The sequence below is a fragment of the Schistocerca gregaria genome, chromosome 2, assembly GCF_023897955.1.
Source record: "Schistocerca gregaria isolate iqSchGreg1 chromosome 2, iqSchGreg1.2, whole genome shotgun sequence".
NCBI classification, from domain to species: Eukaryota; Metazoa; Arthropoda; class Insecta; order Orthoptera; family Acrididae; genus Schistocerca; species Schistocerca gregaria.
Window position 1 is genome coordinate 739933963 of NC_064921.1, and position 25199 is coordinate 739959161.

Genomic DNA, 25199 nt, shown 5'->3' on the forward strand with positions numbered 1-25199 from the left:
GAATTTATTGTTAATTATATCTCACCAGCCTCCATGACATTGAAATAAGAGAGAGAGAGAAAGAGAGCGAGCAACATTTGCACCTTTTTTTATGCCTATTGACTTCTCAAAACATCAAGTGTACAGTGTGATGTAATTCTTTATTACTCCTGATGTTTCTATTTTACCTGAAATGTTCTGCTGTTCTGCTGAGTGTGCGTCACTTCATGGTTCATGCGTGAAGGATTCCGTCACTACAGACTACCCGGCCTGCTAATAACACAGCCACTACATGTGTAGCCTGCTGTCTGGGCACCCTATTGTAACTAATGAATATACAGCACAATGCAATGGTTTCTTGTGTATTGCTAAATGTATTGTACCTTGTCTTCCATTTGTGTGTAGTGTTTGAGCAATAAATTACAGTATCCTTGGGTTAGAACACTTTTGACGACAAGTATGGGATACAATTAAAAGTGTTCCACTTCAGTCATTAGTCCTTTGAGTATAATTTCCATAGAGAGAGTGCTCAAATCTCTTCTTGAGCAACAGCAGGCACTGACCATTGCTGTTTCCAGTTTAACGACTACACTGACACAGCCTGCTGCCCCTACCAACAACATATCCACTGCTGTTCCCTGCATACAATGATGCAGCTGGAAACTGGGACACTCCTGAAAAATGCCTGTGGCAACATTTCCAGGCATTTGTGGTAATACATATAAACCTGTGCAAGGCACTTTTTTGTTGTGGATTTCACGTCATTGGTATCAGTTGTTGCATCATCTCGCCCTGTTATAAGAACCTTCAAGTCTTTCTTTCGAGCTGATATGCGAGATACTTTCTACGTATCACTGTGGATGTAAGAACGTTATTGCTACTTGTGTGGAGTTTTACATGTGCCAAAAGTGGCCAAACCAGTTTTACAGGGCATGGGTAGCAGAACTGCATGGAATTAGCCGTCGTCATAATTTTATTACAAATGTTCATAAGGGATTCTATGCTGATCAAATGCTTCGTGACATAGTCAAACACCTTCCTCCTGATAGGGAAGTTCGAGAGCGAGTTCTACTGTGTGAAAATCCTGTGCTTATGACAGTATTGAACATAATTCAGTTATTTGAAATTTCATGGGCTGCAGGTAGTCAGATAGAGATCTGGTCTCACCCCTCCCAGCCTTCAGTCAGTTCGCAAGGCAATGTAGACACTATTGCAGCAGTCCAGCAAATGTCTTAGGATCGTATAGGTAATTGGCATGCACGACAACAACAGTATGCATCACAACAGTAACAGCCTCATGCTCCGCTGCCTTCATGGCCATACTGCATCATTCAACATGAACAGATCATGTGTACCAAGCGCTGTGCAACATGTAATAGGTGTGACAAGAAAAGAAGCATTTCTTCTTTATGTAACTCCTTTCCAAATCTGAGTGAGGACAAAATGAACGTGGATGTGAACACTGTCTGCAGTGACAGTGTCTCACAGCAAACCACACATTGAAGTGCCTGTTTAACAAATCACTGAGAATACAGGTGGACATTGGTGCAACAGCAATGTTAGTAAATTCTCAAACTTAAGTGGATATGAGTTCTCTCTCTCTTATTTCAGTGTCATGGAGGCTGGTGAGATATAATTAACAATAAGTTCCCATTCTTGGACAGTTTTCTGCACTTGTGAGTTACAAAGCTGCTGTCCACTCATTAACATTTCTAGTTGTGCACAATGCTTACCCTAAAAGTGTATTTGGTTTGGACACTTTGAAATTGTTTGGTTTCTCCATTGATGATTAAGGACATTTGGTTTCTGACCGAAGAGCTTCAGAGCTATCTAATGCAGAACCCCCCCCCCCCCCCTCCTCACACACACACACACACACACACACACACACACACACACACACACACACACACAGGTGTGGTTACATTTCACTGGGACTGCTGCTCAACTGTGGTGAGAGTGTGTGTCAGCTGAAGTTGAGAAGAGCAGAAGGGAGTTGGAGGGGGGAGGCAGGGTTAGGTGACAGCTAGGAGAGATAGATAGGCAGCAAGAAGATTTGGATATGAATGTGACACCAATGAGCTTGCCATAGTGCAGGCAGGGAGATTGCATGGGGCACATGGTCAAGTGAAGAATGAAAGAGTGATTTTGGAGTGGGGGAGATAATAGGACTCAGAAAGAGGAAGCGTATGGAGAGGAGACTGAGAGTGTGGAATAAGTGAAATAATAGGCGTGTGGACAGGGATGTATGTGGGCCTGGGGCTAGTGGAGATTGAGGCCAGTGGATTGCAGAGTCGAAGGATGTGTATAAGAACGTACAGAGAAGTTGACCAGCCGTATATTCTGTCACTGTGTGGTCGACTCAGCTCTTGGCCAGTTCAGTGGTGAGTATCTGTTGAAGTAGACAACTGGTTGATGGTCACGCACACTTAAAAATATGTGCAGAAGTTACAACAAAGTTGGTATTTGATATGACCGCTTTTAAAAGTGGCCCTGCCTCTAACGGTTTAGAATATTTCTCTGACAGATCTGAAACAGAACATACTGTGTGTGTACATGCGACAGTTCCAGCACCTGGCTCCTTCATAGAGATGTAATCATGTTGCAAGGGGTAGGGTGTACATGTTGCCTAAGAATGGCCCAGAATATTTTGTAACGTGGCAGAGCACTAGAATACCTTTATGAATGGGGTTGGGGAGGATTTTAGGTAGGGTATTCCTCATTTCTGGGACCAACCATCAATCAGCTCTCCACGTGAATGATTGTCCATTCCCAAACTGTGTCAAAGAGCAAATGAAAGATGAGTTTGTAATTAGAGGACACTTCCTTATCTCCACTTTTACAAATAGGTATTACTATTGGATATTTCAGTATTTTAGAAAATACATCAGAACAGACATGTTGATGGATCCATCAGAGAAGTGGATGTCCACATCCAGAAAGGTGGCACCCTTATCCTAAAAGCATCATTTCAAATGGGTAAGAGAGAAGGCATTAGAGCTGTGGAATAATGATGGCTCATATCACAAAGTTATTATCTATGAAGCCAGACAAGGGGTTTCGTATGTTGGCTGACAAGAAAGGTTTCTAGACCACCCATGAACAGCTTGACATACGAGAATTTCGTCACCACCAAACTATTACCCACAGCCTTTCTATATCAAAGGCATGTACCTCGTTCACCATCTCTCTGCCATTATCATCCCACTGCCACCTACTCCCAGTGGACAACACCTTGCTTTATATCAACATCTTGCACGTCATGGCCCTGCCACCTTTCCAAATGCATGCAGACATCAGAACCCACCCTATTTCATATACATATGACCAAGTATATACTTATATATTAAAAACAAAGATTCCAAGACTTACCAAGCGGGAAAGCGCCGGCAGACAGGCACAATGAACAAAACACACAAACACACACACAGAATTACTAGCTTTCGCAACCGATGGTTGCTTCTTCAGGAAGGAGAGGGAAAGACGAAAGGATGTGGGTTTTAAGGGAGTGGGTAAGGAGTCATTCCAATCCCAGGCGCCGAAAGACTTCCCTTAGGGGGGAAAAAAGGACAGATGTACACTCGCGTGCACGCCCACACACACACACACACACACACACACACACACACACACACACACACACACACACACATATCCATCCGCACATACACAGACACAAGCAGACATATTTAAAGGCAAAGAGTAAGGGCAGAGATGTCTGCCTCTGTACTTCCGCCTCGACTGACATCTCTGCCCTTACTCTTTGCCTTTAAATATGTCTGCTTGTGTCTGTGTATGTGCAGATGGATATGTGTGTGTGTGTGTGTGTGTGTGTGTGTGTGTGTGTGTGTGTGTGTACACCTGTCCTTTTTTTCCCCCTAAGGGAAGTCTTTCCGCTCCCGGGATTGGAATGACTCCTTACCCTCTCCCTTAAAACCCACATCCTTTCGTCTTTCCCTCTCCTTCCTGAAGAAGCAACCATCGGTTGCGAAAGCTAGTAATTCTGTGCGTGTGTTTGTGTGTTTTGTTCATTGTGCCTGTCTGCCGGCGCTTTCCCGCTTGGTAAGTCTTGGAATCTTTGTTTTTAATATATTTTTCCCATGTGGAAGTTTCCTTCTATTTTATTTACATCAAGTATATACTTACCCACTCATATGAGGACTGTTCATAAAATTTCAGAACTTTGTCCACAAAAATTTTTATATGCTTACCTTATACTTATTGTGCGTGGTCTCCTACGAAATACTCTCCTCCCTAGTTGATACACTACTCCCAATGCTGTTTCCACAACTGGAATCAGTCCTGTTATGCATCTTGCTGGATTGCACGAAGTGCTATCTGTGAATTTTCTTTTATCTTGTCTATCGTTGCAGATCTTCATCCTTCCAACGGTGTTTTCAACTTTGGAAATGAAAAAAGTTTGCAGGGACCAGATCTGGAAAGTACAGAGGATGAGGCAACCAGTGATTTCTTGTTTTGTATAATGGCTACACACCAACAGGGATGAATGTGCAGGTGCGTTATCTTGATGCAAGAGCCATGAATTGTCTCGCCACATTTCAGGCCATTTCCTTCTCTCATTTTCTTGCAGGTGTCGCAACGTGTCCCAAAACTACCATCGATTAACAGTTTGTCCCCATGGCATGAATTCATGATGAACAAATCCCTCAGAGTCAAAGAAAACTATCAGCATGTCTTTGACATTTTATCTGACCCAATGAGCTTTCTTCTTCTTCTTCTTTTTCCACCCCCGTGGAGAACCTTTCCTGGTGCACTGTGAAGTTTGAACTTTGGTCTCAAGATTTTAACCATAGACTAACATCTCATCACCAGTTATTATTCTCTTAAGGAACATCTCATTCTCATTTGCACAATCTAAAAGCTCTTTGCAGACTGTGAGACGAAGATCTTTCTGGTCTTGACTCGTGAGCCGTGGCACGAACTTGGCGGCAACACGATGCATTCCAGATGCTGTGTCAGGATTTCGTGACATGATCCAACTGAAATATTACATTTTTCTGCAGTATCTTGGACCGTCAGTGTGATTACCATGGATAATTTCGTTGATGTTGCTGATGTGAGCAGCATTGGTAGATTTGAAAGTTCGCCATGTGCAAGGGTCATATTCAACTTCTATCGAGCCATTTTTAAACCATGTGAACCATTCTTAACACCAAGTGCAGCTTTTTTTAATGTGTCTCTCTAAATTCTCTCTAATAATTTCTTCATGGTCTAGATCCTTTTCCTCCACAGCCTCAACAACTTGTCCCCTATGGATTTCAGTGGGTCTCTTTAGCTCAGTATTTCACTTTCCTGTATTTTGTCCACCTTCCTGATGGATCCGTAAAAACTTTGTTGAAATAAGACCCATATGCATCTCAATAGCTGCCATCCATTCTGGTTTAAGTCTCTCCTTTACAGCCTAGCTATTTATGAATGGTGAATCTGTAGTGACAAGTACTTGCCTGCCCAGTAAACTGAAGCTCAGACTAAGGCTTTCACAGACAGACTCTATTCTCCAAACTAGCCGACAGACAGTTCTCAGATACCATATCCACACACATACTCAATTCTCCAATCAACTGAAGAGTAGCATCCTTCTCATTACCCAATATCAACCAAGAATGTAACAATTTAATCACATTCTCTCTGACTTCCTTTCATCATCTATCACATGGTTCATACATCTGTGAAAGACAGCTGCAAGATTTGTCATACACACTCACCTAATACACCCTATTCCAAATCTGTCACTAGCAGGCAGAGCCACATTCAAATGTGAGAACTTTTTCTAAATATCTGCATAGCATTTACCTCAGGTGGTACGTGGGTAACAGGCCAATATTTATCTTGTTCGATGTGGGAAAAGTGCTGGCTGACCAGCCCCCCTCATTGATCCAAGAAGCAATTTCAGTCCAGTGCAGGCTCAGCTCCTCAATTCCCAGAAGCAGTACATTAACAAGTTCAGCTATCTGGGCAGGTGTTCTATGGTATATAATGTAATAACACTTGTATCACAGGATCCATGCTGAAGATGAATACATTATTGATTATTAAGGAATGAGTGGTTAAAGTTAATAGTCATCAATATTTGTTCATATTTTCTATGTGTCTAATTAGGACACACTATCTGGAAAAAGATAGATTGCATCTCATTGTGAAGATGACCCACTGAATTACAGACAGGCATGATGAAAAGACTGTTACACATTACAGCTTTTGGCCTTCTTCAGCAAAGGAAACACACACACATTCACACAAGCAAGTACAAGTCATGCGTACATGACTGCTACCCATACTGGAATCATTTTGGTTGGAGCTGCAAGTGGTAATGGTCACGTGTGCATGAGGTGTGCTTGCTTGTGTGAATGTGTGTGCATTTTCTTTGCGGAAGGCTTTGGCCAGAAGCCATAATGTGTAGCACTCTGTTTGTTTTGCCTTTCTGCAACTCAGTGTGACATTTTTCAACTCAATGTGTCATCTTTATGGTGAGTAGCAATCTATCCTTTTAATCTGATTGTTGATATTCCAGCGTGGACTTTCCATTGTTTGGTTAGGACAGTTATCAGTTAAGTGAGTTTATGTGTGGTGCACAAACACTTGCAGAGTGCTCTCTCTCTCTCTCTCTCTCTCTCTCTCTCTCTCTCTCTCTCTCTCTCTCTCTCTCTCACACACACACACACACACACACACACACACACACACACACACACACACACATGCAAGCACAGGAGAGAGAAAAGGAGGCAGGGGGTCAGGGATGAAAGGAATGAGAGAGCATGAGTGGTCTACCATATCTGTTTGTCTGTTTGCTCTGAAGATCACAAGCTTGAAACCTGAGCCAAAATGTTGGAATTTTTATTTGTGTCCCTTTGCAGTGCTCAACATTTCATCCATATTATTAATGGTTGTCTTTACTCATTCCATTGCTTGTATTCCACCCTGAGTTCCACATCATCATATTTAGAGATCTCAAGTGCCAATTAAATAAATGGCAATGTCCAAAAAGATGTGGCTCTGTAAATATAACAAACTTTTCATTACAGGTTATAAAAGGGCAATAGAACTTAGTAAGGAATATGCAAAAACTAAAGGCCCTGCTCCAAAAGTGAAGCCAGAAACTCATGCATCTTTTCGTCGGTTGTCACCACTTCTAAACCGAACCTTGGAAAAGTGTGTAAGAGAAAATGGATTCATGTAAGTGATGCACTTAGTGATTTGTAATTTATGTAGTATATATCTGTAGCTATCTTGCTGTTTCAGAATTCATAAAACAAAACATTTAGTAGTAGCACCGTCCATATTAGTCAATTGATTATATGGTTCTGTCTTGAAAGTACTTTCCTCTTATTAAATTTTCCTTTTGTGACTATCCATCTGCAGCCACGGTTTAAAGATACAACAACTTGGGAATGACACTTCATACAGCTGCAGTAAATTAGATTGCATTGCAAAACATGTATCACTTTATCGGAGAAGCATTAGCAGCAATAAATGTAAAAAATAAAAAACCACAATGATAAAAAATCAGTCGTCAGCTACACAAAGAACCTTTATTTGCTGCACTTTACCACTTTCAACAATTTATACTGTCATCTTCAGAAGTGAAATAGGCTCAAATTATTGTTAAACTAACACCAAAATAAGAACCGGATGGCAGTGTCCTACAAAGGATTGGCGAAAAATGTGTATATAAAGCAAGTATGTTAAAAACAAATGGACAAAGATTGAACAGCAGAAGTAAAACAGGTTTGTTAAAAGAGAAGTAAAATGGTTAAGCTTAATAGACACAATGTACCTTTGCTACAAAGTCAATAAAACAAAGAGACATCTCAAAAAATAAATAATGCATGTGGTGAGTGGCATACAGTTAACTGTCAAATTTCACATTGTACGTAGTATGAGTAAGAGAAGCCAACCCCGAAACTGATGACATGAAAGGCATTGAACCCACCTATATACAAAGTTGGAGCACTAGTGTATGTACAACTGTAATAAATTCTGTGACAGTTGAAAGGCAAGTATGGAGCCTATTTTGCTTCTGAAGATGAAGTATAGACTGTTGAATCCAGTAAAGTGAACCAAATAGTGGTTTTCTTGTGAGGCTAATGACCGATTTTTTATCTTTTTGGAAATATTCTACAGTTGTTGGACTACAGCTGTGAACAAAATCATTAAAAAAACCTAATTTATAAATATTCATCATTAGACATATTTACAAATTAGTTTGTGCTGTGAATGTAAAATGACATGTTGCACATCATTACTATTTATTGTGCAAATTGATCCATGGAATCTGAAGCTAACCTACCATCCATCTTGCTGAAAATATTCCACAAATGTCAGATAGTTTATGATACTCTTCACTGATACTTCACAGCTCTTTTTCAAATATTTATTCTAAATCTACATTTGTACTTTGAAAGCCACCATATGCTGTGTGGTGGAGGGTAGTTTATGTGCTTGTTGAACTTCCTACCTCTTCCTGTTCTAGTTGCAAATGGTCTGCAGGAAGAACGATTGCTAGTAAATATCTATGTGAGCTTGAATGTCTGTGATTTTACATTCATGATCTTTTTGCAAGACACATGCAATGCCATGTTCCCCTTTTGTTAATGATTACTGTGCTCTTGACCATAGATAAATCTCGGACTTCAGATTCAGCAATAACTGCTGGAACCCAAGAATTTAGCAGTGCCCAGCTGCATAAATAAACATGGCACTTCTCAAGTTTAGGTGCCAAATATTCTTGCTCTCAAATACAATTACTCTTCATATTCAATATTTCTTTAGACACAAAGTTATTGAACTGCTTAGCTCTCTATCTCAGTGTAAATGCCAAGTTGACAGTTTGAAATACAGCAGAATTTACATATATTTCAAATTCTTTTGTTCTTTTGTTTTGTGGTAAAATAGGCAACAAGTTGTAGTGCTTTGAGAATTTACACGTAAATTCTGGAACCACTTGACCTTCTGCCATCTCGAAATCGCAAAATTTTAAAGATAGATGTGAGAGAGAGCCTATTTACTGTGCAACACGTGTCTATGTGTGCAGGATGGACGAGATCTCATGGAGTAGGATTCTCTACCCTCTGTGCCCCGCAGCAGTGAGCAGTGAGCAGGCTGACACTCGGCAGCCACCGAGGTGACACCCCTTAATTTTTTTCCTCCTTCCCTTGCCTTGTCTGGTCTCGTAAACTGACAAAACGGCTGGGAGCATGGTGTGCTAACCACATGCCCCTCCATATCTGCAGCCAATGATGCTTATGGGCTGAGGACGACACGGCGGCCAGTCAGTACCATTCATGGCCTGTTCGGGCAGAGTTTAGTTTAGTTCCCTTTCCTTTTTCTAACTCTCCTTCAATAGAATGTTCATGGCCTTCAATCAAAGAAAATTTATGGCTTCTCTTAGAATCACAGCATCCAGTTGTTCTCTGTCTCCAAGAAACAAAATTGTGTCCACACAACCACTTTGAGCTCTCACATTTCTTACCGTTCCATTTTGATCCCCCCTCCCCAAAGGACGGCATTCCATCTCACAGGGGAGTCATGCTGTTCATACAGATACAGGATGATGTTCATAATAAACACATGTTCCTGACTACCTGCCTTCATGGTGTTACAGTTTGCCCTTTCCTTCTCCACCTTACCTTTTTGCTTTGTACTGTTTACATCCCTCCGTCATTCGTTGTCACCATGGCAGACTTCCTCCAGCTTCTTAGGCAGCTACCTCACCACTTTCTGCTGCTCGGTGACTTTAATGTGAACCATCTCCCTAGGGGCTCTTCCAGAACTTGTCTTGACTGACCTTCTCAATCAACTTACCCTCCTCTGCTTAAACACAGGAGCACCCACGTTCCTTGCAGAGTCCATGCACACCTATTCCCATATGGATCTAACCTTCTGCACTGCCCAGCTTGCCTACCATCTCAAGTGGTTCATTCTCTCTGACACATACTCGAGCGACCATTTTCCGTGTGGAATCCATTTGCTGACTCCTCCCCCACCTACGTGCACTCCCAAATGGCAGCTTACTAGGACCTCTTGAGGCTTTACTCCTCCCTGGCAACCTTCAACAAACAAGATATCCCCAGTTATGATGGCCAGGTAGAATATCTAACAAACATTACCCTTACCACTGCAAAATTTTCCATTCCTCACATTTCCTATTTACCGTGCTGTGTCCCAGTCCCTCGGTAGACTGGGGCGTACCATGACGCAATTCGTGCATGGAGAAATGCTCTCCGTGTTTTTAACCATCACCCTACGATGGCAAAATGTATTCAGTATAAACAGTTGCATGCACAATGTCATTGCATTCTTTGGGATAGCACAAATGCTTGCTGGACTACATCCACTGGTTCTCTTAACAGTTCCACTCCCTCTTCCATTGTGTGGGCCAGCCTCCAATGGCTCTCTGGGACCATGATACATTCCCCAATTTACAGCCTGACAGCAGTAGACAATGTCATAGTGAAACAAGTTGCTGTTTCTGACACCTTGGACTGCCATTTTGTGGATATTTCGAGCTCTTCCCCCTATCGTCCTACCTTCCTCCATCGTAAATGAGTGGAGGATGCTCAGGTGATACCCTTCTCTCCTCAGAATCGTGATTGCTACAGTGTCACCTTTATATGAGGGAACTAGATCATGCTCTCGTTCCATCCCGATCCTCTGCCCCAGGGTCAGACAATGTTCACATTCAGATGTTGCAGTGCCTTTCTCTTGCAGGTAAGCACGTTCTGCTCAATATGTACAACCGCATCTGGGCAGAGGGCACATTTCCCACACTGGCATGGAGCCACTGTCATACCCATAAGCAAAGCCTGATAAGGACAAACACTTCTTTCTAGCTGCCACAACTTCTCACACCAGCTGTGTTGGCAAGGTGATGGAGTGTATGATTCATGCACGGTTGGTATGGTGACTCAAGTTTTGCAATTTACAAACCACAGCACAGTGTGGACTTCGAGCACTCCATTCTCCACTCCATTCGTCACTTTGTACACCCATTTCATTATTTATTTTTTGCAGAAATCCCAGACTGACCATTTTTTTTATTTGGAGGAGGCCTACAACATCTGCTGGAGGACTGGTCTCCTCTGTACCCTCTACACATAGAGCTTCTGTGGCTGCATGCCCCATTTCCTTTAGAAATTTTTAAAAGACTGGGTTTTTGAGATACATGTGGGTTCTGCCTCATCAGACACCATTATCCAGGAAAGTGGTGTGTGCCTTAGAGGTCTATCCTCTATCGCCATTAACCCTATAATGGCTGGTCTCCCACCGGGCATCTCTGGCTCTCTTAGTTGATGATCTATTGCATTCTTAATGGACTTGTCTCATTGACCAGGATCTTAGCGACGTCTCAATCATCATTACTTGTGGAGCATTGACACTGGATTTCGTTTTTCCACTGACAAAGCTGTTTATATGAATGTCTGGCAGCACAATTGGTTTCTCCCACCTCTTTGTATCTTGGCCCTATGCTCTTCCGTTTGTCGACACTACAAAATTCCTGGGACTCATACTTGATAGGAAACTTTCTTGGTCCTCCTACATTTCTTACCTGGCAGCCTGCTGTATGCTGTCCCTCAGTATCCCGTGTGTCCTCAGTGGTACTTCATGGGGAGCAGATCGAACCACCCTCTTCCGTTTATACTAGTCCCTTGTCCATTCGAAACTGGACTGTGGGTGTTTCATTTATGTATCTGCACTTCCGTCTTCCCTACGCTATTACGGTATTAGCCACCATCATGTCATCCATTTGGCCACTGGCGCCTTTTCCACTAGTCCAGTTGAAAGTCTGTTTGCAGAAGCTGCCAAAGTACTGCTGTCCCACTGCCGTGACTTTCTCCTCAGCAGATATGCGTGCCATTTGTCTGCCACGCATGGCCACCAATCTTGTGCCTCTATCAGTGACTCCATTGATTGCCAGTATGGGGTGTATCCCTCTTCTCTATTACCTCCTGGAGTTTGCTTTCGACTCTTTCTCTGTCATCTTACCCTCACGCTACCTGCAAGTTTCTTGGTGAGTGTGAACCCACCTCGGCTTGATGTGGCATCCCAGGTTCACCTTGGCCTTCATTTGCTTCATAAGAACACTACTCCAGCCTCACTTTATCGGTTTCAGTTTCACAACCTTCGCATGAAACTTCACGATAGTACCTTTGTATACACCGATGGCTCTTGGACAGACCATGGTGTCGTCATTGTCTAACAACCCTACCACAACAAAGGTCAGCATTAAATAATGATTGTGGTGTTGCTCACGCTGCTAAATACTGCATTTTCGGGTAACAACAGTCATATTATGTGGCAGGTGTCAGTAGAGCACAGTTAATAAAATCATTTCATGTAATAATCAAAAAACTAGGCACTCATCTTTTTGTACTTCCCACACTGGTCTCGTCATAAAATCGTGGCTCAATCATTGAAAATCTAGGTGGTTATGATTCCAAGCTCAGATGCAAAAAGGCCTAGGTTTTATCCTGCTATATTTAAAAGTTTTGTAGATGCGCTTCACAAACGATTCTTGAAGCTTACACTTATACTGGACAATGGTGATGTAAAAAAAAAATAATCAGCACTCCGAATTTAAGTTACACTTCCTTTTAATTGCTTTTATTGCAATATCACATAACACACAAAACATCACTTCACAATACAAAACATACTTGAAAACATCTTCATCACAGTCACTGTTAAAGTTCACATTTTATAAGCTGACTACGTCATGCGTCTTTCCAAGATGACGTCCAACACTTGACCTTCTCAAGGTCCTACTCTCTAACAACTTAACAAGTAACTAACTATCGCTTACGCGCCCAAAAATCAGAGTTACAAGTATGTCAAAGATCATAGTGACAAAAGAAAGAATACACATAAGAATAATATCATTGCAATATAAACATATCGATGTATCACAAATGAAATCAAATCTGAATGTTGTCTCAGAAATATGTTAAGTAGTTAACAGAAAAACAGTAGAATATTACTGCTATCGAGAGGTTGAGATGAGGTACTGTAATGGTTACATAATGCAAGTACCATTACAATTGGCACCAATGTTTTTTGGTATCGGCTTCCAGAACACTGCTCAGTATTTACAGCAGAGCTCTTCACTCTGTATCAGGCCATGCATTACATCTGGCGACACAGGCTTTTCAATTGCGTCATGTGCTCCGACTCTCTCCATGCCCTTTAAAGCCTCTGTGTGCTGTACACCGTCCATCTCTTAGTGTAACAGGTCCAGGAAAGCTTTCACTACTTGCTCACTCTGGATGAAGCCACAGTGATGTTTATGTGGGTTCCTGGTCACGTCAGTCTGACAGGAAACGAGGCCACCGACGCTGCTGCCAAGGCTGCAGTCCCCGTACATCAGCCCGCTTGTTCTTATATTCCCTCCAGTGATCTCTGTGTTGCTGTGTGTCAGAAGCTGGTGTCAGTCAGCCCTCTCACCACGAGGAGATCATTTTAGTTAGGTTGCATATCGAGCACTGTCTTTTTAGCCATCACCATTTGTTAAGTGCTGCTGCTCCACCACTTTGTGTTCGTTGCATTCAACCATTGACGGTCTACCATTTCCTGATGGAATGCCCTTTTCTTAACCATTTACGTTCTCTTTTGTGTTTGCCATCTGAGTTTTTGGCCATTTCAGCAAACAACACGCAGGCTGTCGCCCACGTTTTAATTTTATCCCTCGTAGCTATATGGTGAAGGCCATTTAATTTTTACTTCAGGGCCTTTGTTTCTCTATGGTGTATTTTATAGACCTTTCACAACGCTCCTGTTTTTAGCTGTCTTCTCTTTCATTGGTTGGGATTAACGTGTAGTCGTTTTTAACTCGTGTCTTTGTCTTCATGTAATACAGTTATGACATGGGAACGTATGAACCTAGTTGTTATTGCGCCATAAAACAAAACGAAACAAGCCACTGCTGATCTCCACTTAGGTAGGTGGCTTTAGCTGTACTACTAAATATAACATTTTTCAGGTCTCTGTGCCGTATTTTCTTGCTCTCAAATACAGTAACTCTTTGTATTAAACATTTCTTTACAATAATTGCGTAACTCTCAGTCTCAATGTCTCATGTCAAGTTGATAGATCAAAATACAACACTTTAGTTGCTTTCCCTGTGTCATCTGTGAGTCTTGCTACAGGGCTGATGTGCTTCTTCAGTATGATGCGACAGTTCAAGGAGCTCATATAAATACTCCTGCGGTACTGCCACTTGCACAGTTAATACAGTCATTGTCCCACTTCAAATACATGTGTCGTCCCTCCAGATTACTAGCCACATGCAAATGTTCTCAAAAGATGCACAGCTGTTGCGCTTTCCTAAATATTAAATGATTCGATGTCATCATGTGTTTTTGTTGTTTACTCTCCCCATTCTGTCTGCCGATTAAATGTTCTTTCGCTGCCTTTTCATTTCAGGTCTCTTTTAATGTGGAGTGATGCTCCTTTTTGTTCAGCTTATTCAGTGGAGTTTACATTCATTCACCTACCGCATTAAATAGCTCACGTCAAACACTTTGGAGACTGAGGCCGAGCACACCTTGGGGCACATCACTGTGTTCAAAATCCGATGTCCGACTAGAGCTATGAGAACAATGTACAGATGTCTCTGTACATGTCCATTGACAGGTGCTGCCTTCTGTTGTCAATTTCTAGAATTATTTCAAAAGAAATGTTAGCAAATGCAACAGCTACTGTCACAAATAACTGAGGCAATGTATGATTGCATGGATGTAATTTTGTACACGGGTTGTTAGATTTTGTGATTTGCTGTAATTCTGCTGCAATAAGTCACAATTGTTCAGTGAGCAAGAAATTTTGGTAGCTCAGGAGGAAGAAATTGCTCAATAACTCACATCACACTTGTTTTTGGTAGGATTATTATGCTTTCTGTCCTTATTATTTTAAAATTTTTAATCTATCAAAGAGCTAAAGTAAATATGAAAAAAAGAGGTTGTGGAACATGCTCCTTTTTTAGTGTGTATGAGTAGCAATCAAATGAAAACTGAACACTCACCACAATGGAACCATGGGATGGTTCCTTTCAAAAGTAATCATCACATGCACTGAGAGATTTATCCCACTGGGAGACAAGATGATCAATTCCTGTTTCATAGAATGCGGCAAACCACTGACAGATCCACAATTGCACCCACTTTTGCATTTGCTTGCCCAATTTAAAGAGATGTCCACACATTTCTTTGTTCAGTTTGCCAAAGATGTAAAAATTAGTGAAAGATCCTGGGTGTATGGAGGCTGTTGGAGTGTTTCCCAACCAAGTCGCAGAAGCGTAGCCTTCGTCTGGCATCTGACAGCATTCAAACAGCTCAAAAGCATGTGCCAGAGCCAACAATGGATACATTCCACATCTTCCCCATCAAAGAAATCCAAAGCTGTTCATCCAAGTTGTGGTAAGGTCATGATGATCTTCTTTTTCAATTGTTCATCAAGATTCTTGAGTGTGGAGCCACACACAATGTGTAGTGCTATGAAGGCACTTTGCAGAAACTGTGGCATGCCATAAAGACGAAATGCCCAGGAAGGCTGTTGGACAGAATCATCCTGTTGCACAATAACACCATCACCCACACTGCCAATCAAATGAAGGCGACACTTCAGTGATTTGTTTGGGAAACACTGCAACATCCTCCTTACAGGCCAGGTCTTTCAGCGTGTGATTTTTCACACCTTTGGCAACCTGAAGAAAGACATACGTGGATGTCGTTTTGAGTCTGATAAAGAAGTGCAAGAGCAGGTGCAGTTGTGGATCCTTCAGCATCTGGGTGCATCCTATGAAAGAGGAATTAATCATCTTGCCTCCCAGTGGGATAAATGTCTTAACGCATATGCCAATTACTCTTGAGTGAAACCATTCTGTGGTACCCCTTGTGGCCAATGTTCAGGTTTCATTTTACTTTCCCTTATATTATTCTTGAAGATACATCAATTACACATGTTAGTAATGCTTTAAATAATGACACAAATGGTTGGTCTTCTTGGTCAAATATTCTTGTACATCCTCAAAGTGTTAAGGGGAGAACCCTCGGAAAAATGAAATAAATTGAAATATGTGTGCAGCTAAGGTGAAATACTTCTGTTGACTACATTAACAAGTTAACTCTATCAATGATATAACACTGAATGGATTCTGTCAACAGGATACTTTGTACCTCACATACGAAAGTGTGAGTTGTCCGGCATTAAGCCTGACAGTACTGAATGGTTCCACGTGCTTCTTTCCTGATGAATGAATTTCTTTATTGAGTAAAATGTCATTGGTGTTTAATTCTGCAGTGCTTCATGATAGAACTTCTGTTTTTTGTTTTTTGTTTTTCCCCCCATATGTGGCTTCTTCTCTTTGTAGATCACTTCCTTGTGCATATGTTAAAATTAATGTTTACTTCTTTTAGCCAGCATTTATTGTAATCAAAATATATTGTCAAGTGGACATATCTGTAATGTATTTGCTGTTCTTTATGGATCAGGCTCATTTTATACTATTTCCTACTGATGTTTATAGCAAGTACTGTAAAGAATTGTTACTTCTTCCAGCTACCATCAGAAGGTACCTGCTGATCCACCTGAACTAGAACATAAGGCAACCTATGGGCTGGCCAGCCCTGAGGAATTCTCAATGCCATCACCATGTCCTCTCTGGAACCCTGCATCATATGCTGCATTTGATGACTCTAAAAATGCTGCAGCCAATGATCCAACAACCAGCTCGGTATGTCTTAATACTGCAAAACATGGCATGATTTGTTGTTTGGACTAATATAATAACTGTCATAACACTACATGCTTTCAGTAGCGTTATCTGTTGAGATATGAGGGTGCAGGAGGAGTGTTACACTAAAGCACATTAATAATGTAGCTATTTCCTTTTATAAGACTAAGGAGAAAAGAAGTGATGAAAGTCATTTTTAGGAAAGGCAGCAAATCAAGGAAAAAAACGGGAAAGAATTTACATTACACAACAGTATAAAATTCAGAAAAATTTATATGACGTGGTGGTGATGCATGGAAGACTGCTGTCTGGTCTGAGAACAATGTGAACTGGAAAGACAGTTGTCATAATTGCGTAGAATTATTAAGAACACACAGAGTTTGAACATGAGTAATTTCAGTAGTGAAACATATTTTAAATTATGCAGTGTAAATCAGTCGTCATAACAAGTAACATGTGGTATCTTCACAATGATCATTACCAAGCAATATGATTCTTGTGTCTGCAGCAAACAGACCTTTATTGAATTTGAAAGTTTTAAATACAATAGTGAACAAGTAGAACTTGTGGAGACAAATGTATAACTCTGAGAGTAATAGAACATAGATTTATTTGAATTCCCCATTGAACAGAAGCTGAAGATCGATAGGTGGTAGTGCGATACTCTTTGAAAAATATTTGCAAATTACTAATTTAGGAAGCAGTTCATTTGCTCACAAATTGAGAAAAAATTTTGATTGTGGATTGCATTTTTATTCTGGTCTTCATATCACTGTAAAGTTGCAATAAGTTAAGTTACTTTATTTTTTATTATAACTTAAGGTGATTTCCAATCACTAGCTGCATTGTATTACCAAACTTTCAAGTTCCCATGTGACGTCTGTTTTACTCATGAAATGCCATGAAAAAACCTGGGAATTGCTACATGTTTAAGAGTGTTATGTGTCTTGAAGTTAGGTGCACAGCCAAGATGTGCTAGTCATTTATACAATGAATCAAATTTATTGGATGAATAAAAAATCTACTTACTTAGAGGCAGCTGGAAGAAACACACACAAATGTTACAGAAATATGCAAGCCTCAGAGCCAGTGCCTCCTTCTTCTGACAGAAGGAATGAAGGGTAAGGAAGAGAGGGGTGAAGCAAAAGAACTGGCAAGGTTTAGGAAAGGGGGAAAGTTAGAGAAAAGTCACCCAGAACCATTCATAAAAAAATAGAATCACTCAATAACCAATTACTAAAACATATTTATTATTCGCATTTCAGAGACGTCTTATGGCGACAGTCTTGAATTTTAGTTTGTCATTACACACTTAATGAATGCTACACCATTAGATGTTCTTTTGTTTTATCCCAGTTGTGCAGCTTATTAGCTCGCTTTAATATTTATGCTGTAAAGAGATAAATATGCAGGAAATTTAATGGCATTGTGTTCGTGGGAGCTACAGTATTCAGATGAACTAAAATGCAAGATTGTCACCAGAAATTGAAACTATGCCTTCAGAATTCTTTAAAATGAACAAGCATAAGTTTTAGTGACTAATAAAGTAGTTGTACTTAGAAAAACAGTCTAGATCACGCAAATCGCATTTATTGGTGACCAATTTCAATTCAAAGGCAGACTATCTTCAGATGTACTCTGGAGTGTAGAGTACTATAAATATAGAGGGGCAGACAGATAAAAAATAAATAATGTAATAGAATAAAACATAGTTATACCCAAAGTCATTGTGTAGAGATGGATTTATGGCGCAGAAACTGCAGGAGTCTCCAGTGCCGTCAATTGCTGGAGAAGCAACTATGTAGTGTTATTAAATAGCAGAAGCTCCATCCCATAGTCATCTCCACATGTTGTTCGTAACCGGTAGAATGAATGGTTATTGAACACATGATGAAAAACTTTAGTTACTAACTTAAAAATGGTATGTATTAATAGTATTGGCTTAAAATTAACCACTATTATATTTGTGGCACAAAGAATTAAGACATAAAATAGCATACAATAAATAAAAAGCTTACAGCTTACACTGTAGTGTACACTGTAGCATGTATGTATGTATGTATGTAAGTAAGTAAGTGTAAGGAGTCACTGGTTACTTATACACATTGCTGAATTGACCAGTCACATCTTATACATACATACTGTTCCATAGAGATCAGTGTAAGATATTGTCTTTTATTATATGAAATTTTATGTTTTAATTCTTCACATCGCAAATGTAATAGTGGTTAATTTTACAACCAGAATGATAAATAGATGCCATTGTTAAGATAGTAGCTAAAATTTTTCATCATGTTTTCAGTGAGCATTGATTCTACTGATTATGAAAGACATGTGGAGATACCCAAGGGGGGTAGTTTCTGCTATTCAGCCACACCACATCATTGGTTGTCCAGCTTTGTGTCCCTCTTAAGTATAGCACCCTATATTCCACAGTAAGGTCTGCAGATTGCCTGCATTTGGACTGAAAGTGGCCACCAATAAATATGTTTTGTGTGATCTGGACAATCATGAAACTGATCACTGTTTTCTCAAAATATTTTTGAAAATAATTAACAAGTGTATTGTTATTTAATTATTTGTTATCAGTTTAGCTATGGGGTATGGGAGAGGAAATAGGACAGTAACTGAAAAAGTTACAGCAGAATTATATAATTAAGTATTTTGTCAAGTTGAGGAAAAAGAAAAAATGAAGTGAGAGTTATGGACAGAGGTAGATGTGGGCACGTGTGTGTGTGTGTGTGTGTGTGTGTGTGTGTGTGTGTGTGTGTGTTTTCTGTTGCATGCTGATTTCATTACTAGGGTGGTTAACTATGGTGTCACCACACTAGAGTCTACAGAATAATCTTGTACCCCTTGTTGTCTCCTTATTAAAAAAAATTTATTGCAACATCTTTGTACTCTAACAACCAGATCTACCAGCCCATTCTTTCTTGTTTAGATTGTGGAACCATTCATAAATAAGTTGTCAAATCTAATGTGTCTGTAATCTTTACACATTCTTGGAGGAACAGTTCACCTAAAAGAAAGCTAGTTTGAGGACACAGACATCTAAATTGATGAATAAGTGGGCAATGATGTTTTTATGTTAGCAGAAATTATATTAGTTTTGCATGGGGGTAAATACTTTGATACATGATTTATTGTGCCCTTTTTAACAAAGAAATTTTCTCTTAGATAATAACGAAGTGCCCTTTGTGAGTATTTAGAAACAGGATTCTTCATCCTCTTAGATGACAACCATTAATATTTGTTGGCTGTAAATAAATTTTGAGAGAGGATCTTCATTTAAAACATAAAGTGTAAGCCATGATATGGTGCATGGTGGAGAATGTCTTGTACCAAAACAGTAATTCCCTTTCCTGTTCCACTCACAAATGGAGCAGACAATAATAATGGACATTTATATGCATCCTTACAAGCCCCAATTTCTCTTATTTTTGTCTTTGCTGTCCTTGCACAGGATGTATGTTAGTGGCAGTAGAATAATTTAGCAGTAAGCCAGATATTCTGGTTCTCTAAATTTTCTCAATATTGTTTCACGAAAAGTTCATCATCTTCTCTCCAGGAATTCCCGTCTTATTTCACAGAGCATTTCTGTGATACCTACATGCTGATTGAACCTGTCAGTAGCAAATCTAGCAGCATGTCTCCTCACTTTCCTTACTACTGAAATTATGTGCTGCACATGTTCAATGTTTGTTAAGTAACCAGATATTTATTGTGAAATTCTTGAGTTTACAGCCATATGCTCAACTTAACTTCATTTGAGATTATAAAATTATGATGGTGACAAAATATGGAAATTGATCAATTTTTAATATTGTGTTGTATTTTTTATTTGGTTCAGTAAATTGTACATGTACTGTCCTGCATATCAGAAATTGGACAGGTCAATGAAAATGTATCTTCTTGTTTACCTGGGTGTTTTGTATGTATTAATGAATACAATGTTTTTTCACCTCTGACTTACAATTTAACTACAAAATTACAACCAGAAATATGAATAAACTAATATTAATTATTACAGTCTTTACATGCTACAGGTAGATAGTCATACATACACAACATTTTTGTAAGTGAAGACTGTGGCATATACACATAACATTAACCTTCATAGGCTCTCAAAGATTTTTAAGGAACTCTTACAGACTATAGAAGCAATTAATAGATATTCTTTTAATACTGCTTTAAATTTGTTTCAATCATTTGTTACTTCAATATCTTGTGGCAGCTTATTGTAAATAATTTTACTGTGCTGTAATGTTCCTGTTTGGTGCAAAATGTTTTTATTTGGGGCATGTGAAAATCAGTTTTCTGTCTTGTGTTATGATGATGAAGATGTCCACTTTTGAGGAGGGTAATAGCATTTGTTATTGCATATTTCCTTTTAAAAAAAAACTGCACTTTCAAAGAGGTAGATACATACAGGAGAGAAAGATGCAGAGTAAGTCATGGGTTCCTGTAAAAAAACGTCTTTTTCAATAAATAACAAAATTAAAATGAAACTCAGAAGAAAGTAGTGGGGAAACGTTTGTTAAGTGGTAGCCTTTATCAACAGGAAGGTGGCACGTTGCCAGGGAGGCAGGCAGACAGACAGAGAGAGAGTGGAAAAGATCTGTAATTTCAGCTATTGGAGGAAAAATAGAGCAGGGCACAGGAGGAACAAACAAGAAGTGACAGATAATTGAAAGAATCAAAAAACTGGCAGGCAAAAGGTGGGAAGCGATGAGAGAGAACAAAAAAACTACAAAATAGTTACAGAACCATGATGAGGCATGAAATAGGCAGAAGCAACAAGAGTGAGAAGGATATAAATATCCCTTAGGAGAAAGAAAAACAAGGAAACAAAAGGGAAAGAATGTCCAAGGATTTTTTCTAGAAATACCAGTTCAGTTAATTGTACTTTAATGCACCACTGGAAAAAAATTAGTGTACCCTTTTAGAGATTTTTCAGTTCACTCAAGATTTATTGTTGTTACAGTGCATATGGAGTACATAAAATGATTATATTTACAGATCAATAGCACAAGCAGTTCTGATGAGACAAGTCAAGAGATCATGCTGGCCGTGGAAGCTGCTGCATGTCTTGGAGAGTACATCGACTTTCATGGGCAGTATATGGGTACCGTAGGTGCAACCACAACGGAGGGATATCTGTTGAGAGGCCGGACAAACGTGTGGTTCCTGAAGAGGGGCAGCAGCCTTTTCAGTAGTTGCAGGGGCAACAGTCTGGATGATTGCCTGATCTGGCCTTGTAACACTAACCAAAACAGTCTTCTGTGCTGGTACTGCAAACGGCTGAAAGCAAGGTGAAACTACAGCCTTAATTTTTCCTGAGGGCATGCAGCTTTACTGTATGGTTAAATGATGATGGCGTCCTCTTGGGTAAAACATTTTGGAGGTAAAATAGTCCCCCATTCAGATCTCCGGCTGGGACTACTCAAGAAGACATCGTTATCAGGAGAAAGAAAACTGGCGTTCTACGGATCGGAGCGTGGAATGCCCGATACCTTAGTGAAGTTCGGTGGCAGGAGGAACAAGACTTTTGGTTAGGTGAATACAGTGTTATAAATACCAAATCAAATAGGGGTAATGCAGGAGTAGGTTTAATAATGAATTAAAAAAATAGGAGTGCAGGTAAGCTACTACAAACAGCATAGTAAATGCATTATAGTGGCCAAGATAGACACGAAGCCCATGCCTACTACAGTAGTACAAGTTTATATGCCAACTTGCTCTGGAGATGATAAGAAATTGAAGAAATGTATGATGAGATAAAAGAAATTATTCAGGTAGTGAATGGAGATGAAAATCTAATAGTCATGGGTGACTGGAATTCGAGAGTAGGAAAAGGGAGAGAAGGAAACATAGTAGGTGAATATGGATTGGGGGCAAGTAATAAAAGAGGAAGCCGTCTGGTAGAATTTTGCACACAGCATAACTTAATCATAGCTAACATTTGGTTCAAGAATTATGCGTATGTATACACCCTATACGTGGAAGAATCCTGGAGATACTAGAAGGTATTAGATAGATTATATAATTGTAAGACATAGATTTAGGAACCAGGTTTTAAATTGTAAGACATTTCCAGAGGCAGATGTGGACTCTGACCACAATCTATTAGTTATGAACTGTAGATTAAAACTGAAGAAATTGCAAAACGGTGGGAATTTAAGGAGATGGGGCCTGGATAAACTGACTAAACCAGAGGTTGCACAGAGTTTCAGGGAGAGCATAAGGGAACAATTGACAGGAATGGGGGAAACAAATACAGTAGAAGAAGAATGGGTAGCTTTGAGGGATGAAGTAGTAAAGGCAGCAGACGATCAAGTAGGTAAAAAGACAAAGGCAAGTAGAAATCCTTGGGTAACAGAAGAAATATTGAATTTAATTGATGAAAGGAGAAAATATAAAAATGCAGTAAATGAAGCAGGCAAAAAGGAATACAAACATCTCAAAAATGAGATCGACAGGAGGTGCAAAATGGCTAAGCAGGGATGACTAGAGGACAAATGTAAGGTCGTTGAGGCTTACCTCACTAGGGGTAAGATAGATACTGCCTACAGGAAAATTAAAGAGACCTTTGGAGAAAAGAGCCACTTGTATGAATATGAAGAGATCAGATGGAAACCCAGTTCTAAGCAAAGAAGGGAAGGCAGAAAGGTGGAAGGAGTATATAGAGGGTCTATACAAGGGCGATGTACTTGAGGACAATATTATGGGAACGGAAGAGGATGTAGATGAAGATGAAATGGGAGATACAATACTGCGTGAAGAGTTTGATAGAGCACTGAAAGACCTGAGTCGAAACAAGGTCCCGGGAGTAGACAACATTCCATTGGAATCCTTGGGAGAGCCAGTCCTCACAAAACTCTACCATCTGGTGAGCAAGATGTATGAGACAGGCGAAATACCCTCAGACTTCAAGAAGAATATAATAATTCCAATCCCAAAGAAAGCAGGTGTTGACAGATGTGAAAATTACCGAACTATCAGTGTAATAATTCACACCTGCAAAATACTATTGTAAATTATTTACAGATGAATGGAAAAACTGGTAGAAGCTGACTTCGGGGAAGATCAGTTTGGATTCCGTAGAAATGTTGGAAAACGTGAGGCAATCCTGACCTTACGACTTATCTTAGAAGGAAGATGAAGGAAAGCAAACCTACATTTCTAGCATTTGTAGACTTTGAGAAAGCTTTTGACAATGTTGACTGGAATACTCTCTTTCAAATTCTAAAGGTGACAGGGGTAAAATACAGGGCTATTTACAATTTGCACAGAAACCAGATGGCAGTTATAAGAGTCGAGGGGCATGAAAGGGAAGCAGTGGTTAGGAAGGGAGTGAGACAGGGTTGAAGCCCGTCCCCGATGTTATTCAATCTGTCTATTGAGCAAGCAGTAAAGGAAACAAAAGAAAAATTCGGAGTAGGTATTAAAATTCATGGAGAAGAAATAAAAACTTTGAGGTTCGCCGATGACATTGTAATTCTATCAGAGAGGCAAAGGACTTGGAAGAGCAGTTGAATGGAATGGATAGTGTCTTGAAAGGAGGATATAAGATGAACATCAACAAAAGCAAAACGAGGATAATGGAATGTAGTCGAATTAAATCGGGTGATGCTGAGGAAATTAGATTGGGAAGTGAGGCACTTAAAGTAGTGAAGGAGTTTTGCTATTTGGGGAGCAAAATAACTGATGATGGTCGAAGTAGAGAAGATATAAAATGTAGACTGGCAATGGCAAGGAAAGTGTTTCTGAAGAAGAGAAATTTGTTAACATCGAGTATAGATTTAAGTGTCAGGAAGTCATTTCTGAAAGTATTTGTATGGAGTGTAGCCATGCATGGAAGTGAACATGGATAATAAATAGTTTGGACAAGAAGGGAATAGAAGCTTTAAAAATGTGGTGCTACAGAAGAGTGTTAAAGATTAGATGGGTAGATCACGTAACTAATGACGAGGTATTGAATGGGATTGGGAAGAAGAGAAGTTTGTGGCAAAACTTGACTAGAAGAAGGGATCGGTTGGTAGGACATGTTCTGAGGCATCAAAGAATCACCAATTTAGTATTGGAGGGCAGTGTGGGGGGTAAAAATCGTAGAGGGAGACCAGGAGATGAACACACTAAACAGATTCAGAAGGATGTAGGTTGCAGTAGGTACTGGGAGATGAAGGAGCTTGCACAGGATAGAGTAGCATGTAGAGCTGCATCAAACCAGTCTCAGGACTGAAGACTGCAACAACAACAACAACAACAACATCAACATATGGGTGAGCATTATCATATTGGAACAACACATCACCGTCCTGTTGGAAAAATGGCAAAAGAATGGATCTAACAAAACTCTTCATGTAAAGAGCATTGGTTAGTGTCCCATCCAGACACACCAGATGTGGATGAGAGTTGTAGATTATTGCACTCCAGACCATAAAGCCTGAGGTGGGACCTGTTGCAGGGCCTT

General features: G+C 40.0%; 1 protein-coding gene across 1 annotated transcript in view; it reads left to right on the forward strand.

The window, feature by feature from the left end:
• LOC126334903 (BRO1 domain-containing protein BROX-like) overlaps window positions 1–25199 on the forward strand; it is a 113916-nt gene that overhangs the window by 73011 nt on the left and 15706 nt on the right. The window contains exons 7-8 of the mRNA XM_049997612.1: window positions 7026–7176; window positions 16552–16726. Coding sequence (XP_049853569.1) covers window positions 7026–7176; window positions 16552–16726 — 326 coding nt within the window. The remainder of the gene's footprint in view (window positions 1–7025; window positions 7177–16551; window positions 16727–25199) is intronic.